The 19130-nt window shown below is 40.2% G+C and overlaps 2 protein-coding genes across 15 annotated transcripts; one reads left to right on the forward strand and one right to left on the reverse strand.

The window, feature by feature from the left end:
* Positions 1–956: 956 nt before the first annotated feature.
* On the forward strand, positions 957–10305 carry rasl12 (RAS-like, family 12). Of its 11 annotated transcripts, none has more exons than XM_013267714.3 (7): positions 957–1126; positions 2919–3062; positions 3451–3537; positions 4070–4126; positions 6089–6162; positions 8418–8608; positions 9076–10305. In XM_013267714.3, the coding sequence occupies exons 2-7, from the start codon at positions 2993–2995 to the stop codon at positions 9407–9409; spliced, it is 813 nt and encodes a 270-aa protein (XP_013123168.1). In that variant the 5' UTR covers positions 957–1126; positions 2919–2992; the 3' UTR covers positions 9410–10305. The 11 variants fall into 11 exon arrangements, with proteins under 11 accessions (XP_013123168.1, XP_005466122.1, XP_005466121.1 ...); XM_005466065.4 differs by having other exon boundaries at positions 2958–3062; XM_005466064.4 differs by having other exon boundaries at positions 2980–3062.
* Positions 9828–17678, reverse strand: si:cabz01068815.1 (Solute carrier family 51 subunit beta). 4 transcript variants are annotated; one of them, XM_005466062.4, is made up of 8 exons: positions 17413–17678; positions 17187–17226; positions 15507–15567; positions 15153–15194; positions 13363–13746; positions 11665–11781; positions 10745–10835; positions 9828–10656 (listed from the first exon to the last, which is right to left on the reverse strand). In XM_005466062.4, the coding sequence occupies exons 1-8, from the start codon at positions 17529–17531 to the stop codon at positions 10344–10346; spliced, it is 1167 nt and encodes a 388-aa protein (XP_005466119.1). In that variant the 5' UTR covers positions 17532–17678; the 3' UTR covers positions 9828–10343. The 4 variants fall into 4 exon arrangements, with proteins under 4 accessions (XP_005466119.1, XP_025753840.1, XP_005466120.1 ...); XM_025898055.1 differs by having other exon boundaries at positions 15507–15607; positions 17413–17492; XM_005466063.4 differs by lacking the exon at positions 17187–17226 and having other exon boundaries at positions 17413–17549.
* Between the last annotated feature and the right edge of the window lie 1452 nt (positions 17679–19130).

Below are 19130 nucleotides of genomic sequence, written 5' to 3' on the forward strand. Positions count from 1 at the left end.
ACTTGTTAGAGTTATTTTGATGTTATATTTGAACTATCCTACTGTATACTACTGTATCCTACAATTCTTATTGTATATTATTGTATATCTTTATTCCTCTGTTCCTCTGTTTCTCCTGCTGCATTGAGCATGTTTATGATGAAACAATTTCCCTCGGAATAAATAAAGTTCTTCTTATCTTATCTTATCTTATCTTATTTTATCTTATCTTATTAAGTGTGCCTATGCCAAGAGGCACACTTATTACTATTCGTCGGATTTATTATTCTTTTTATTATTAAGTGTGCCTATGCCAAGAGGCACACTTATTACTATTCGTCGGATTTATTATTCGTCGGATTTATTATTAAGTGTGCCTATGCCAAGAGGCACACTTATTACTATTCGTCAGATTTATTAAGTGTGCCTATGCCAAGAGGCACACTTATTACTATTCGTTGGATTTATTATTCTTATTATTATTATTAAGTGTGCCTATGCCAAGAGGCACACTTATTACTATTCGTCGGATTTAGTATTATTATTATTATTATTATAAATATTTAGATTTTAGTGCAAATTTAGGCCAATTTCTAGGCTCCTGAGATAGATTCTTCTTTTGGCACCATAGAAACAGAGTTTATTTGTGGTGTGTTGGCTCTCTCTAGTGGTATACTGGGAGTAGTACGGCCTAAAGGGTGTATACTTGGTGGAAAACTCCATATCCCACAATTCATAGCACGCCTCTACAGAGTAAACAATGTCAGACACCACTTCGTTTTATATGTCTTTTATTCGTGTTTCTAGGTCACAAAATAAACTTTTAAGATATTTTCAGGCGAGAATGTAGGTGTGTAAACTTCAAATATCTGCTCGTTTTATCAAGATATCCCATATTAGCAACAGTTCTCTTACGTGTTGCTGATAGCCGGCTAGCTAGCTAGTGCCGCTAGCATAGCTAGCTAGCGCCGCTAGCGACCCTTCCTGAAAAAGCACATGGGCTTGGCTTACAGTGAGGCGGCTGAAACTCGTTTGACCACCCAATCGCTCGCCAACAGTCTGTGTTTTAGCTGGACTTATTTTTCGTTTATATGGGCCAATGATGCTGGAAACCGAAGGCAGGAGCGTGAGGTGAACTGAATTTCAGGTAAGAAGTTATGAACTGCACTCTATTTGGGTCAGATATAAACCGAGTTTAGGTGTAGTTTATTTTCGTTGTGCTGACCTTTTACAATAGTACTGCGTGCTAGCTAGCACAATGGGAGTTTCTATACAGCTGTGTGCCCACTAAGTTACTGACGTTAAACTTTATTTTATTCATAAGGGTTAGTTCGTAGAGTTGCCGTACAAACGGAATCGTCCCACATTCAGAGAAATTATTATGATTTATTCTGTCCTTAGGAAGCCTCCCTTGTCATTCTCTCGCCTGTTGAAACTTCAATCATGAAACTGATCAATGATCGGCTTTTCGCACTTGTTTATTGCGCTTAACAACAGCAGCACGTTTAAGCTTGATCAGCTGTTGTTAGAATTCATTTGATTTTAATTTCTAGTATCAGCTGATGTTTGCTGGAGCCACAGCTAAAAAAAGGGCTGGTCCAAACCAGGAGATGTCCTTACTGAATCATCAGAGCTGAACTGGTGATGGAGAAACAGGTTTACCCTTTAGGTGACATGAATGAGTTGAAGGGAAGTTATGCACTGTTTCTGAGAGACAAATAAAGACCAAGCTCCTTTTTTGTGTAGCTGACAGCTGGTAACTGTGCAGGGGCGGATCTAGCAAAGCTTTTGCCAGGGGGCCAGGTAGGGCATTAACAGAGAAAGGTGGACACAAGGATATACTTTTCTTTCTTACTCTCATATAAAATATTTAGCTTTTATTAAATAGTTATCTGAATCTTACAACCAAAGTTTGTATAATAATACACAAGATTGGCTGTAGACCGTTGTTCATCATTCAGAACACTGTGTAAAAACAACAAAAAACAAAAAGTGAATGCGAAAGTGCATAAATATTTATTTTACGTGTTTGATGTGTGTGGCGGGGAGGTGGACCCACCTGAGCGGCATCTGCAATCACGCCTCTCGGGCGTAGTCTGTGCTCTCTCGGCTGTTTTTTGGGTGTGTGTCGGGCTGTGAGTTGAAAAGCTACAGCCGGCTTTGTGGGTAAACCAACCATGTGTGAAAAGTGGTCCATAACGTAATGCTTCAAAGCGTGTTCATGCAAACAACGGGTCTGCCATGGTACAATGAGACTTCTGCTCATGAACCTGTGTGCACAGCGTCTGCAAATCGGCGCTGTACGAATGGTAAATGGTAAATGGCCTGCATTTGTATAGCGCTTTTCTGGTCCATAGGACCCCAAAGCGCTTTACACTACATTCAGTCATTCACCCAGTCGCACACTGGCGATAGCAAGCTACATTGTAGCCACAGCTGCCCTGGGGCGCACTGACAGAGGTGAGGCTGCCGGACACAGGCGCCACCGGGCCCTCTGACCACCACCAGTAGGCAAACATGGGGTTAGTATCTTGCCCAAGGATATTTGGCATGCAGCCAGGATGCAGCCTGGGATCGAACCACCGACCTTCTGATTAGTGGCTGACCTGCTCTGCCACCTGAGCTACAGCCACGATGAGGTACGAAGTCACCTCATCGTTACGCAAAATTGTAAGCTGTCATCTGTGAAGCGTGAGCGGTGTTTGTTTTACCATAGTTCATGGTGGAGAATGGCTGCTCTTCTGAGTTTTGCCCTAAGCAGCCGTATGAATGGCAAACTACACTGATTAGCAGCGGCATAGGCACACTTAAAATTTCTTCCGAAATTTTCGCTTTCTAGTCTTATCTTACCTTATCTTATCTATTTAAACAATTTTATGTAGGTTGTCCTAATAATTTGGCTGCTGTAACAGTGCTTTCCTAACTTTTGCATCGTTAAGGTTTATCTTGTTAAAGGGAGGCTGCTAATCTGATCACAGATGTGCTTTCTTTTAATGGGAGATTTTAACTTGAAATGGGAACGAAGATGTGCTGCAGGAATCTCCTTTGGCACCCAGAAAAGCTTGGACTGTCCCTGTACAGAGGTAAGATAAACACAGTTACAAATATATAGTTTATTTATCAAAGGATGGATGTCTGAGCCCTCTCTTGAGTGAAATCAGACAAACAATTTCCTCCACTAGCATGGGGACAGCATCAACTCAGTAAACCTGGTGGTGCTTCCGTCCAGTTCAGTTCAGCTTTTACAGGCTCCATTTGAAATCTTTTTCCTAAAATGGAGAGGTCAATGCATCATTTGCACACGACACTGTTTCTGCTTTCCCTGGAGCAGTAGAGGAACACTGTGATCACAGCACACATCTGGATCTTATCATCTTTTTATTTTCATTTTTGTATTTTCATCTGAGAGAAGAGAAAACAAGCATATTTCTCAGATTCAGCATGTTTGGATGTCTATTTTCTCCCTGTTAGCATCATCTGAAAGCAGGGGGTATCTGCCAGGAATAAGTCTGTGTAACGGTCTGTCTGAAGATATTCCTGTCGGTGATGTTTGGGAAGGTGAAGACGTGTAATCCTGCTGAATGTAACCTGGTGATTCTTGGTGTGATGGGCTGCGGGAAGTCAGGTCTTTTAATCTTTCACTGCAACAGATGTTTAGATTTTTTAATCTTCCTTTTTAAAATGAGGGCTGACTGATTTGCTAGATTGTTCTTGTCACTAATTATAGTTTTTACTTGCAACCAAATAACTATTCTGTGTTTTAGCAATTCATGTTTAAGAATCACAAAGTCACAACTTCAGTGAGCCTGCATGAACACCAGATCCACCAGGAAATTTAAAAAAAAAAAAAAAAAAAGTAAAGATTTTTCTGTAGTAAGTAGAAACAAAACGTTTGAACTTTCCAGAAGAAGTTGTTTTATGAGATGGACAGTTCCATAATTTCCTGGGTGGTTTTTATTTAGCATTTTCCCTCAAATGTTCAATGTGTTTTTGTAGCAATGGCTTTCTCATGACCCTCACTGACCCTGGTCCCTTGACGCTCCATGGTCACTCCCATAGACTCTCTTCTGTCTTTGTTCTTGTTTTACAGCACTGACAGTCAAATTCCTCACAAAACGCTTCATCACTGAATACGACCCTAACCTAGGTAAGAAAACAAACAGCATTGCTGGTTGATGGTGACTGGCAATACTATTTACTGCAGGGTGAAAGTGAGGGAGAAGATTTTTACTATTTATGTGCTGTATTTAAACTGAAATTTCCACCCAGTATATTTCCCCTTCATACTCTAGTATTTGTGTTGTATCTTGGAAGCCACAGTTTCACCATATTGTTGTTTGTATTTTACAATTGTAATTTTCAACAGCCTGTTGTGTTTCCTTTTAATGTGACTTTTGTTATGTTTCTGTGGGACACATTTTCACTCTTGAGTGCATCACCCCACCCCCATGCTGTTCTGGAGCAGATTATGTTCAGAGTTTCAAGTGAAAATTTGCTGAATATGTTTCATTTTCATTAATTCTTTTACTTGCAGTATGCTGGGAGTGATATTTTGCTTCAGTGCTGAAGAGAATCATATGTACAACCTGTGGATCCTTAACGTTCTCACTGGAATTTGCATGTGCAAATGATACATTAGAAATGACTCAGATTTGTAGATTTGTTTAAAAACAAACTTTCACATTTTAGACATTTTTGTACACAGTCCCAATTTTCAGAGGCTAAAAAGTAACTGCACAGTCAATGGATTTGTTGTCAGGAGAGTGGCCTGGCTTTTTTGATCTATTATTCACACTCCAGTGGATAAATCAGAGAGCAGCCTGGGGTTCAGTATCTTGCCAGCGGTACTTTGGCATACAGACTGGAGCAGCCATGTATCAAACCCTAGTGGATTACCTGCTCAACCTTTTGATCTACAGCTGCCCCAAGAGAGGCATGTTCCTCTGTTTTTCTGTGACAAACTGAGTAAATAAATGATCTAGAGTTTATAAAATATGTTGTGTTGAGCTTCTATTTGGTGGCTGTTCACCGAAAGTCTTGATAGGAGCTCCAGGGAGATGTTGGTGAGTAAAGGAGGCTGCACTTTAATCACATCTTGATGATTTGATTTAAAATCCTCTGTGATGGTGTACAGAGGCAGAATTACAAAAACTGTATCATGGTCTAGAAGCACTTACCCGTATATTCTCTTTGACCTGGTGACAAACGAAAGCGATTTCTATAGCTCCTCTTTTCTTGTCTGAGGGACAAAGTCAGACCTGAACACAGTGACTGACGTGTAATGTTTAAGCGTATGCACTTTAAAGTTTTAGACCTTTAACCCTCAGCTGTGATGAAACAGACTAATTCATTTGAATGAACATAATTATTTTTCTATTTTTTGTGATGAATTCATGAATTTCTGCACTTTGTTTTATCTGCAGTAGCATTGTTGCCTTTTACAACATTTTTATGTTCTTTATAGCTCTCTAGCATTCATTCATCTGATAATGCCAATGGCTGCACTCAGTTGATCCCTTTTAAAGTAAAATGATGCATCAAACGCCCCTTTTATGTGAGTGCACTTAGAGACTGAAACAGAACGCCCGAATTAACAAAGAAACCTGACAGCTTTTATCTGGAGATACCTGTTTATCTGGAGTTTTGTCAAATTAGATAAAGCAAAGAAAGCCTGGCTATGTTGAATTTCCTTCTTTGTATAGCCCTAAGGTGCATCTGAATATGCAGATAGTCATACAACCTTCATGCAGTGGGCTTCTTTCTTTCTTAACTTTCATTCAGACTGAAAACAACCACTGTTGTGGTGCTCAACATTTTTTTCATGCTCAACATTTTTTCAGAAAACTGCAAGAAGCCTTTTCACCTAGTATACTGTACAAGTTGCATTTCCCACAAGCTACACATGATTATTGGCATGAAGCAGACAGAATAGCCACATTAATGGAAAAGACAGCTAAGATAAACTGAAAATCTAAAATATATACAGTATACTGAAAATACAGCTCCCAAAACTGACTTAGTGTGTTTACTAGAACTGTTTACTTCCTGCACAGCTATAGAAAATCTTTGAATAATTAGACATGGCTGTTCTGTGTCCTTGCATATACAGAAGACATCTACTCATCTGAAGAGGTGGTGGACCAGCAGCCCGTCACACTGAGAGTGATGGACACCTGTGAACAGGTATGAGTCAACATTTGGTTTTCATACAAGAAATTATTCTGTGGACTATGTCTGCTTTTCAAAATAAAAGCCCCAGAATGGTTTGCACTTTTCCCAAATAGCATGCAATTACTTACTGGTTCATATGTTAATTGCCCCTTGGGGATAAATAAAGTCTTTCTGATCTGATATTAAGATGTGTCAATGGTGTAACATTTTCAAAATAAAATCTTCTAGTTAATTTTAGAAAATTTACATGATAACTAGGAATATATCTGACTTTTTTTCTTTTCTTTTTTTCGCCTTGTCCTGCACTATAGCAATCAGAATTATTGTCTGAATTCCAGGAAAAATGTCCGACAGATTTGTCTTTGACAGTTCTCAGTCATCCTGGTGATTGTAGTCTAAGGAACTTGGAAAGAAAAGCCTTTGGAGATCTTTACCTTTCTTGAAGACGTTTCACCTCTCATCCGAGAAGCTTCTTCAGTTCTAAGAGCAAATGGTAGAGAAGCTTGTCTGTTAAGCCCTATCGGGAGTGTCCCTAAGAGGGTCATGGACCCCCTATTGATCCTCTACCTCATCACACGAGCCAAGGTGTGAAAACAGGTGTGGGTCACAATCAGCCAAGGTTTTAGGTGAACCCATTGTGAAACCTTGCCCCACCCTATCATGTGACTGACTGAGGTCAAATGGCCCAGGATGTGACTGGGTGTTAAGGCGTCTGGGAAGGGATCTCAAAACTGGATTGTAGATGGCAGACAGTTGGTGTCATAAGCCATCGCCTCTGTTCAAAGATGGCCGTTCACAGCGGACATAGATGGCTTCTTTCACTCTTCTTTCAAAACATCTGTCTTCTCTGACCAAAATGTGAACATTGGCATCCTCAAAAAAAGTGACCTTTGACCTTTAGATACAGATGGACAGCCTAGTCTTGTCCTCTTGAGGTGGCTCTTCTATGTTGTGCCATGTGTTTATGAAGTGGCTGTTTGGTATCTCCAATGTAGAGGTCAGAGCAATCCTCGCTGCTCTGTACAGCATACACTACGTTGTTAAGTTTGGGTTTAGGAGTTCTGCGTTTGGAATGAACCAATTTTTGTCTGAGTGTGTGGCTGGGTCTGAAGTACACTGGGATGTTGTGCTTGGAAAAGACTCTCCTGAGTTTCTCTGATAAACCTGCTACATAGGGGATGACAATATTGTTCCGTTTGTCTTTCTGATCCTCGCTAGTTGGTGTCTGATCCTCTTTTCTATGCATCTTTGCTGATTTGGTAAAAGCCCAATTAGCACCAAACGAAGCTCTTAAAACATAACCACATGTTTTAAGAGCTTCCTTTAAATGTGTGTGTTCCCTCTTTTTCCCTTCTGGCTTAGAGGGAACATTTTCTGCCCGGTGTTGTAAGGTCCTGATTACTCCAAGTTTGTGTTCCAGAGGCTGCTGGGAGTCAAAGAGGAGGTACTGGTCCATGTGTGTGGGCTTCCGGTAAACTTCAATGTTGAGGTTCTCCTCAATGCGCACGGCACAGTCCAGAAATGGCAAACTGTTATCCTTTGTGTCTTCCCTGGTGAACTTTACCAGAAGTTTACCAGTGTTCACATTTTGGGTTGAGACACTTTGATAAGACTTCAGATATCCAGCACCAAAACCTCTGAACTGGTGGAAAGAACCAAAAGAGCCTGGATGTAATTGTCAGGTGTATTGCCTTGACAGTGTAAGCAGTTATTAGATGACATAAAGCCCATTTTGAACATCCGTTGACCTGTATAGTACACTCTATGTAGTATTTTTTTATTGTATTAATAGTAGAGTGGGATTTCTAATAAATTTAAAGGTTTTTCAGCATATCTGAGACCAGAAGTTTTGGTCTAAGCTGACTGATAGATGCGCGTCCCATTTTGCAAAGGAAGGGATATTGATTCATCTATTTTGGAGAGTGTCCTGTAGATATCTAACTTTCAAAATAAAAGCTTGTCTGCATACCTAAGGTTTCAAAATGCCCCCCGCCCGCGCTTTTTCATTTTTATGTTTTATTTATTTATTTATTTACTCTGCTAAATCTGCTCAGCTTTTTATCCAACTTTTTTCCATCCAAGCTTTTGACAGCAAAACACTGGTCAGCTCCATTAGCAGCAACATTGCACATTAATTTCTCTAGAAATTAAACAATTGAGATAATTATTGCACTGTGCTGTTAGCAAAATCTTTTAGTCTAGACTCTAATGACAACTCACACAGTAATGCACAGAAAATGAGATTGTCTATGTGTGTGTGTTTGTAGGAAGGTCCAGTGAACAGTGAACGTTATCTGTCATGGGCAAATGTCTTCCTGGTGGTCTACAGCATTGATAACATGGAGAGCTTTAATGGCTGTCAGCTGTACCTGCAGACACTTGCCTCACACAACAAAACCTTCAGGCCACAAACTCCCATCATACTTCTGGGCAACAAGAAGGACATGGACAGATACAGGCTGGTATCTGTGTGTGTGTGTGTGTGTGTGTGTGTGTGTGTGTGTGTGTTTCTGTTGCAGCATGTAAATTAGTCTGTAGACCTTTTCACTGAAATTAGCCACACGAAGAAAGCTTTGTCTCAGAAGTCCCTGGAGAAATGAAAAAGACACCAAAGTCATAATTTGTAAATTTTACTTACTTTAGAACACCTTTTCGATATACACTCATTAGACACTTAATTAGGTACAATTTGGCCACTTTTACCTGCAGTCATATCATCAATAAACACCAGTGACCCAGCTCCACTGACATCCATACACGCCCTTGCCAAAACATCTGGCCTTCTTGTTCTTAAGTGTAACGAGTGGTTTACACCTTGTTATAAACCCGTGTTTACATTCATGAAGACATCTGTTGATTGCAGACTATGGCAGTGATACTCATTGTAAAGGTGTTTTTCCTAATCAGAGAAATTTTTCCTATCAGACAGGTCCGTCAGTCGGATGGTGAGGCCTTGGCGTCTCGTTTTGGATGTGCATTCTTCGAGGTGTCAGCCTGTCAAGACTTCCACTCTGTACAGCAAGTCTTCCACGAGGCAGTGAGGAGGGCGAGGAAAGGTGGTGCCTGTGGCTGCTTGGTCCCGGCCATCTATGCCAGCGAGGACAAAGCACTTCTGGGTGTCCCATCCTTTACTACACCATGTTACAAGGAGCTGCCAGTGCCTGCCAATGCGAAACTGATCACAGTGAAGACATCCAGAGCTCAGAGCAAACGGAGAGCTTCCACTCTCACCTTACTCAAAGGGTTTAAGATATTTTGACACATTCTACTGCATGTCCTGTGATACTGTGAAGGACTTGTAGGTCCTTATGCAGACAGGATTCCGAAGAAGCAGGAGCAGCTCCACCCTTCACAGACATTTGGCAGGTTCAACGAAAAAGCCCGAGCAATCTTAACGGAAGGCTCTTCTTAATATGTTGATTTTATGTTGAGGTTTTAGTTTGTTTCTCTTATGACCTCCTTAATGTTGTCATACATCCACTGAAATGATGGATAAACCAAACCATTATGTCACATTATGTCACTGAGAAAAAGACATGCATGCTTTTTAAGCTTGCTCTTCCAATGTGGTGAGCAGCATGAAGGAAGTTCTTCCTCTACGCTAAGCAATGTTTTCCCATATTAGAGACATTTATACAAACAATGACAAGTCCGAAAGGCCTTCAAAAACAAAGCACTATGATTAAGTGATTTATTGTGATGCAATAATATCTGAGGCATCAGCACAACACACAAAAGTACTCAAATCTTATTAAGTTTTTCCCATTTCAGTTCACAACACATGATGGAGGAAGAATAGAACATTCTGTTCTATTCTTTAGCCACCCCAACACAAACAATGGTGAAGCCCATTGGGGGGAACACACATAAGCAGATCTGAACTTACACCCAGAAACTTTTTTTTTTTTAGAATACCTTTACAGGGAACCATTTTTATACAACTTTTGTTCCCACATGGACACATTTTATGAGCGCAACCACCCACTGAAACTGTAATGTAAACTGTTATGAGCTTTATTAAGAATGAATAAAAAAAGAGACTTGAGCAACTGCTCCGAATGTTTTCTGATCATTTGAGGGTTTCATAAAATTTCACTCTGAACTCATGAAAATAAGAATCATCAGAAAAATATTATTAGCAATTATTAAAGCAAACACTGTGCCACTGGCCACTGGTATTCACTATGACCTCTTCAGCTCATAATCTTCACTTCATCTGCAGAGTCGAGCTCAGCAGCTGTCACAGTCTCTTTCTTCTCTTCCTCCTGTTTCTCTTCCACCGCAGGATCTGGGTACAGGCAGGAGGTGTTGCCATCTTTCCATGTGACCACAATATTTCCCGCATTGCTCTGCTCACTTGTGTCACTGTTGGACATGTGAGGCTTGTTTCCCTGCAGTGGCATGTCTGATGCTGGGTGTGTGCTGTTTTCTTTGAGCAGCTCCTGATCTTCATTTTTCTGAAGCAGAGATGTTGCAGCCTTGTACTTGGCTATCTTCTTCCTGCTCCTGTTTGAGTTAGTACAGAAACCTTTGATATAATATACAGTATGTTCGCTGTCAAAAAAAATAGCAGTCGAACAACTTTGTGTCATACTTATTTGCCATGGCTCCCATTCCCAGCAGAAGAAAACCAACAAGAAGGCAGACAAAAGCCAGTCCCAGCAGTGCAAATGTCCATGTGGTTGCTGCAACACAGCGAGGATAATTAAAAGAGACTTGTGACTCCTTTTCAATAGTTCATGCTCTAAACAACTCCATGTGCTTTAAATACGTCAAAATCCCTTGATTTAAACAGTTTCAATAATCTTCCTTGTGGTCCTTGGTTTTCTCCTCTCAACCTGATGACCCATAAGGTTGGAAACCTAAAAACCTCCCCGCCCTCTTTCATATGAGAAAATCATATGCACACTGCAGAATCAGTAATACACAGGAGTTAAATAAGGGCTTGTCAGTATTTCCCAACTTTTAATTTTTGATAATCTGTAGAATGTTAGCCTCTAAACAGATGCATATCTACAGATGTGCCCTGTTTCCCTGATTAGAAGACTTGAAAATGTAATGCAATGACATAAAAGTATTTTCTACATGACAGCTTTACAACATAACAACACTAACCTCTTAGTGAATTTTGCTGGATTTTTGAATGCTCGCTTTCTTACTGAAATATGTGGTATCAACATTTTTGCAAGTTGCCAAATGTGTAAATTAACAGCATTTTGTCCGAACTGTTCACAGCTATTCCCCCTGACAGCCTAATGAGTAATGAAAATGAACCAGTGCTGAGACCCTTGTGGTCTGGTTCACCAGCATGAGGCTGAGAAGCTGCTGAGCAGAATTCTTGTTCTGAGCTTCATGATTTAGCTTTTTTTTCCTGAAAAGTTTCCATTTTCTATATAGAAAAGCTTTCAGCTTACGATGTCTCAGAAAAGAGAAATATGCAGACTGTCCAAATTACCAAGTATTTCATGTTACACATCCATTTGGATCAAGTATTCTAGCAGGAGCAGCACTTACGGTCCTCTGTGCGGTAGAACCAACGTAGATACTCTCTTTGTTCCTTTGTCATAGCTGTCAGCTCTCCTGTTTGCTCTTCATTCTCGTACGTCGAATCGTCAGAAGCTCTCCTATGTCCTTAAGAGGATGCACAGACAAACCCCACGGAAGCTTTGATTGTCAAACACAAATGTAGCAAACTAAGAATTTCAATATTAGCTCTTAAATTTGTCTCTGCCCCAGTAATAATAAAGTGGTTGGAGAGCAGAAGAGCAGGTCATCTACTGCCAAGTATGCATGCCAAGTATCACTGGGCAAGATACTAACCCCAAGTTGCTCTCCGATGCATCCATCGCATTATGAATGTGTACGCATGTTTGTTAGGAAGCACTAAAAAGCTTAGAAAAAAAGTGCTTGTGTGATTGGGTGAATTTGGCATGTTGGGCGCTTTGAGTGCTCCGGGAGAGTAGAAAAGCGCTATACAAGAATCAGTCCATTTACCATTTACTTGTGTTGTTCATCAAACATACTCTTCTGAATGTAATATATTTGGAGTTCCTTAGTGATAAACTGTAAAGATTTTGTTGGCCAAAGATTCAGGTCACTGTGACCTGACCTCCTCAAAGCACTTTCTAACACAAGTTTCATCCACACGATCACACACACATTCATACAGCTCTTATCTATACACTTTGATCTAACACTCACACTCCAATGGATATATCAGGACAACTTGGGATTCTGTATCGTGCCCAAGGATACTTTGACACATACAAAGTACATTATGTGGATCTAACTTTCCAACTGTTAGCTGACTCTGAGCCACAGTCTCTGATGACAAGAGTGTGCTGCAATGAATTTTCTTTGCATTTCTATCTTTACTGCAATCAAAAAACACAGGTCACTAATATGCACAATAGCAATGTATGGACAAGTCTGATTTAAACAAGATTAGTGAAAGAAATTCACTGAAGTTTAAATGAGCTCCACCTTTATCAGCTGAAGAATTAAAGTGATAAATGAACACTTTAATAGAATACTGCATATTAACTACTTTTTGGTACTTCAATATATTTTCATGAAATCACATTATTGCACTTTCACTTTAAATTTGTCTGAGTTCCTCTTCTACTTATATGTGAATGTGTTGCGTATTGCTAAAGCAGGATTTACGGTCTGTCCACATACATGTTTTCAGTCGAATGGTGGGGGTTCCACCCACCCTAGATGCATTCCCCTGCAGTCATTCAATATCCTGACTGCATGTTGCTGGAAGTGTGTGACATAAGCATCTGTCAAATGTAGACTGGTTAATAAGTGAGTCAGAATAGAGGAAGGAGTGATAGCAGAGTTCACTAAGAATGGGAGCACAGCAAGAAATCTATCTAAACTACAAAAGTCCAACATAAAAAGCACAGATAGTGGCTGCGGTGGACATTTTCATTGTTTTTAATTCTCTTTGTGTGTTAGAACTTGTCTGCTGCCGGCTGACAGACCAAAAACTACAACAGCAACAGTGGCCTGTAGACCAACTGTTACACACACTTTGTACACTGCCTCCATCTGACAACAGAGGCAGACTGCAGGTCTACAGGCAGGCCCTGGACTAAAGTGGGCAGTGAACACACTGTCTTTGGTGGACCATAAATCCTGCTTCAGTGTGAAAAGTGTGCAAAGAACAGAAAAGCTGCTTTCTGTTCAATAACTACTGAGTCTTACTGAGTCTTTCCTGGCAGATGTCCCCCTGATCCAGAGATCTCCACTTTGGGTGTTTGCTGTGTTGTACAAGGATCGCATGCTGGCCATTGTGTGACAAAAGCATTGATAGCTTTCTACTGATCAGTTGGTCCCTGTCACAGTCCCATATTAACCAAGCAGCATCCACCTCGGGTCCATGGCAATCCTGGGTGTGCACTGGCCCTTTATGCTGGGCTGACAGGCACCTAGATGATGCGACACACATCAGCATGTCCCGACTGATCCAGATCCACTGCTGATATTCAGAGTCTAGGTTGCACTTCTTCAATTGGACTTCACCTGTATCTGCTGAATCTTCCAGACACAGGTTGTGCTGGGTGTTGTGGATCATGAATGCTCTTGCCCCTGCAGGTGTTGACAGTGTAACAACGTTAGATACAGACCACTTAAAAAATGATATTTTGCATGGTTGGAGCTTAACAAGGTTCCAAGTAGAGCTTCAACATGCAACAAGATGAAATGGGAATGAGACAAAACATTTTTTTGAGCATGCAATTTATTCAAAATAACGCTTAAACTGAAACAGGCTGTTTTACAGCTAATCAAAAGTTTAGGACCACATGCCTTTAAAAGGCCATATCTGTGTAAAAATGTCAATTCATTGTCATTTTCTGTCAGGTAGTCAGACTGTCATGACTTTCTGATGGCAAAGGCAAAAAAACCTTTCCCTTTTTGAATGTGGTTGGGTTGTTGAACTGCATAAGTAGTGTCTCTCACAGCACGCCATCGCTGCTGAGGTGGGACGCAATAAGATAGTCTGAGACTGAAGGGCTTCAAAAACAAAAAAACCACTTCAATGGCCTCGTCTCCTTGAATGCCATAGAAGTGACTGTTTTGCACTTTGCAAGAGACCACCAAACATGGGACACTGAAACTGGAAGAAAGTTTAATCTTTGATGAGAAAAAAATTTAACGTCAATGGTGCTGATGGTTTCCAACGTTACTGGCATGACTAGCAGATCCCACCTGAGATGTTTTCTACACGCCACAATGGAGGGGGTGCCATAATGGTCTGGGGTGCTTTTTCCTTCAGTGGAACAATGGAGATTCAGGTGGTGCAGGGGCGTCAAACAGCCGCTGGCTATGTCCATATGTAGCAAACGGCATCCCTCATGACTGAGGGCTCTCATCTGTGTGGTAATGACTGGACATTGCAGTACACAATGCCCGTAGGACAAGGGGCTTCTTCCAGGAGAATTTTGGACCATCCTGCCTCTTCCTCTGATGTAAATCCAATTGAGAACCTTTGGGGATGGATGGCAAGGGAACTTTACAAAAATGGACAACAGTTCCAGACAGTAGATGCCCTTCATGCAGCTGTCCTCACCACTTGGAGAAATGTTCCCACTCACCTCATAGAAACGCTTGCATGAAGCATGCCGTATCGAATTTTTAAAGCGATCAACAATAACGCTGGAGCTACTCATTACTGAGTTCATGTTTGGAACTTTGATTTCTGTTTTGGAGGGGGGTTGTGGTCATTAAACTTTTGACCAGCTGTAAAACAGCCTGTTTCAGTTTAAGTGTTGTTTTCAATAAATTGCCTGCTCAAAAAATGTTTTGTCTCACTCCCATTTCTTCTTGTTGCATGTTGAAGCTGTACTTGGCACCTTGTTAAGATCCAACCATGCAAAATATTTTTTTTTTTGCCATTTTTCAAGTGGTCTTCAACTTTTGATTGGGACTGTATATATTATATTAAGTATTAATAAAATCATTTCAAAATGTGTTTGAATAACGAGGTTATATACCAGACAGGAACAGCAACAGTAAAATCCTGGCATCAAACATATCTAAAAAAGACAGAGTAAGGTGATTCTTTCAGAACACTCAACAGAAGCTGTACAATATAATGCGAAGTGCAGTAATATCATCCTGTTAGTATCAAACATACGCTGACTGTACATTTATTTATTATCAGTACATTTCTTTTATATGCACATTATTTCATTTCTTTTATCTTCCTTATCTTGCACTTTTAAGGAGGGTTACATTTTGTTGTGCAATGACAGTAAAGCTATTCTATTCTATTCTGATTTAACAATTTCAGGAACTTCCACATATTATTCCAGGGAAAAAAATCTGAGTGCAAAGATTATACTTACTATGTTTTTTATACATGTTTACATGCAGATGGGAGAGAGCCAGCACAGTGACAGATTTATTCTGGTCAACCAAGAGGAAAGTGAGCACACATCCAAAGAACCAGCAGTACATAGAGAATAGTGGTGTATGTTATTTCCACAGCCAGTAAAAAAACATAAAGCACATTTGTATAGTTTTCACATTGATTCAAAACAACTTTAGTGCTTGACTGACATATTTCAGCTTGTAGGTGTCACCAGAATCATCATAAAAATATATAAATAAAACATTTCAAATAATATAAATTTTTTTAATATGCAACCATATAATGTATGGGCCAGAGAGACAAGGTTTAGACCATGTGCCAAGATTACCCACTGGACTAAACATACTGATGAAGCAAATACAACTGTTCAGTCTAAAAACATTGCTGGATATGCTTTCATCCAAAGAAAGAACAATACAGTATCCACATCTTCACCAAAGAGTAAAACAGTGAAATGTGGATTATCAAACATTAGGTCTCTCTCTTCTAAGTCTCTGTTAGTACATGAGTTAATAATTGATGAACAAATCGATTTACTCTGCCGTACAGAAACCTGGTTACAGCAGGATGATTATGTTAGTTTAAATATGTCAACACCCCCGAGTCATTCTAACTATCAGAAACCTCGAAGCACAGGCCGAGGGGGCAGGGTGGCAGCAATTTTCCACACCAGCCTATTAATCAACCAAAGACCCAGACACTTTTAATTCATTTGAAAGCCTGATGCTTAGCCTTGCTTTTTGTCTGTTTCTGTCTGATTTCTCAGGGTTTTTATCTGATTTAGTGCTCAGCTCAGATAAAATCATTATTGTGTGATTTTAACATCCATGTAGATGCTAAAAACACGCCATTTAATCTGTTATTAGACTCCGTTGGCTTCTGTCAAAATGCAAAAGAACCCACCCACCACTCACTAGTCACATTCTGGATACTGTCGCGAAAGTGCTCGCTCATAGGGGGTCATATGATTGGGTTTTTCTCTGTATGTATTATTGTAGTGTATACCTTACAATATAAAGCGCCTTGGGGTGACTGTTGTTGTGATTTGGCGCTGTATAAATAAAATTAAATTGAATATAAATCTCCATAATGTGTTTCTAATATTACTGACCACTCAAAGCACTTTTAGAGTACAAGTCACATTCTAACCATAAATTCGAATATTAGCTCAGTTTTATGATTGTTACATACAAATTTTCAGCTGGTGTGATTATTGATGATGAGGGCTGGAGAAACCTGCGGTCAGCTGAGAACAAAAAAGTCACCTGGTTGAGTGACAAAACATTTCTCCTTCTCAAAATGCAATCAACTTTCTGGTGATTTGTACAAGGATGTTTATATGGGCTGCGCCATTGATAAGCTTCAGTCTAAGTCATTTTCAACATGATCTTAGACCTTGGTGTATATCACTGCTGATTTTCAAAAGGTTCAGCAGCTAACCTCTCACCATCATCCTAATTTAAGGGCTTAAAATTATTATTAGTACTAATCATTCATTTTATCCATAACATATTTTTAACGTCTTTATCCCTCTTCCCTTTTTAATCACTTCTATCAGACTACCCAAAATATTTTGTTTCTTAGTGCTGTTTGACTGCAAAGAAGTCTTATTTTCAGCACACCTTTGGATCACTTGCACAGATGTAATACTTACTTTGTTTCTGATAAAACATGTCCCTCTCTTCAGAACTAGTCTGTGGCACAAAAAGAAATGTTTTTTTGTTTGTTTTGGGTTTTTGTTTGCAAACAGCAGGTAGCAAACTGTGAAACAACTTTCCCCTTCACAGTAACCTGCTGGTTACACTTATGTAAATCACAAGAAACAGTCCATATTTACTGAGCCTTTCATTTACTATTTGGTTATTTGTTAGTGTACTTACTTTTTTTGATGCTCCAGCTCTGGCAGAAAAAAGGAGAGAGTATCTGTGTGGTATGGAGGCAGAAGGCTAAAAATGAGACTTTCCAAAGTGAATGGGGAGGAGACTGCACAATGTTTCATTACTCCGCCTTCTTTTTCTGAACGCTGATTGCGTTTAAGCCCATAAACAGAAACAGTGTGATATTTTGTTGAATTATTAAACAAAACTATTACGTAAAGCTGAAGCTGGTTGCTGTTCTGCTATAACTCAGTCATGCTGTCCTCTTAATCTTTGATATCAATATGAAACTCATTCTCACAAAAGTGCTGCAAAGTCTTTAAACCAAAGTTCAGACGGTTGCATTTCAGGTCTTTGACCCTGTTGCATAGTTACTATTTATATGACCTCGTTGCGGCCTTGGTTTTTCTGTTTGTAAAGGTACATGACTCATTGGTCAAATGCCTGCGGGCTAACTGCTAGCTGTAAAAAGATTCATTTTTATAGCACACTTGTGGAGAGGTGAATAACCTCTGTGTCAAGAAAGAAAAGGACATCTTGTTGTGTATATAAAAAGATTCTGGAAGGTATATTAATGGGTGTTTCTCCCCTTTTCACTCACCATGTGTTTATACTCTGCATTTAATCATTAATTATTAATCTCTGTCTCTCCTCCACAGCAGGTCTTTTGTCTTCCTCCCCTCAGCAGATGGGTGCCTCTTTCCTAAGCCTGGTTCTTCCTGTTAAAAAGGAATTTTTGCTTCCCACTGACAACGATACGCTTCCTCATAGGGGGTCATATGCAGTGTTGGGAAGGTTACTTTTAAAATGTATTCCATTACAGAATACTGAATACATGGCCCAAAATGTATTCTGTAACGTATTCCGTTACGTTACTCAATGAGAGTAACGTATTCTGAATACTTTGGATTACTTAATATATTATCATGCTGTTTACAACTACGTGAATGTACTATTGCTGTGATTTATTACTGTTACTGAAGGTCCGCGGCTCCGAACAGTAGTAAAGGGACCTCGGGCTAATACAGTGGGTTCCGTGTCGGGCTGGTAGCCGAAAAATAGCTTTACTTTGTTGTCTGGGTCAACTTTGCTTGCCAGAGACAGAGAGAGGCGTTGAAAGGCTGCTCCAACGGAACTTATTTTTTCCGGAGGAAAACACGAACACAGTGTACAATTGAGTCTTAATAGCTTACTTAATAGCTTACTAGCTTACGCCCCACAGCTTACTTACTGTGGGGCGATCGTGGCTCAAGAGTTGGGAGTTCGCCTTGTAATTGGAAGGTTGCCGGTTCGAGCCCCAGCTTGGACAGTCTCGGTCGTTGTGTCCTTGGGCAAGACACTTCACCCGTTGCCTACTGGTGGTGGTCAGAGGGCCCGGTGGCACCAGTGTTCGGCAGCCTCGCCTCTGTCAGTGTGCCCCAGGGTGGCTGTGGCTGGACGATCTGATATCCTCGTGTTGGCTTTGTTCCCACATCATCATAATTAATGTTGTTCCAGGGTCCACATTACAAGTAACCAATCACCTTCTTGTGACGTCATACTTTTGCGACTTCGAAAAATACCCGCCTTAAAAAAACAAATGTTCTTCGGGAAACCGCCTTTTGTCCGCCGATCCAGCAATTTCAATTCCTCTCAAGATACTTTTCTTTAATAAACGGTAAGCATAATACATATGTTTTCCTTGAAATGGATAGCTGTTTGTTTGTTAGTGATAGGCTACT

This window comes from Oreochromis niloticus, linkage group LG1, assembly GCF_001858045.2.
Source record: "Oreochromis niloticus isolate F11D_XX linkage group LG1, O_niloticus_UMD_NMBU, whole genome shotgun sequence".
Taxonomy (NCBI): domain Eukaryota; kingdom Metazoa; phylum Chordata; class Actinopteri; order Cichliformes; family Cichlidae; genus Oreochromis; species Oreochromis niloticus.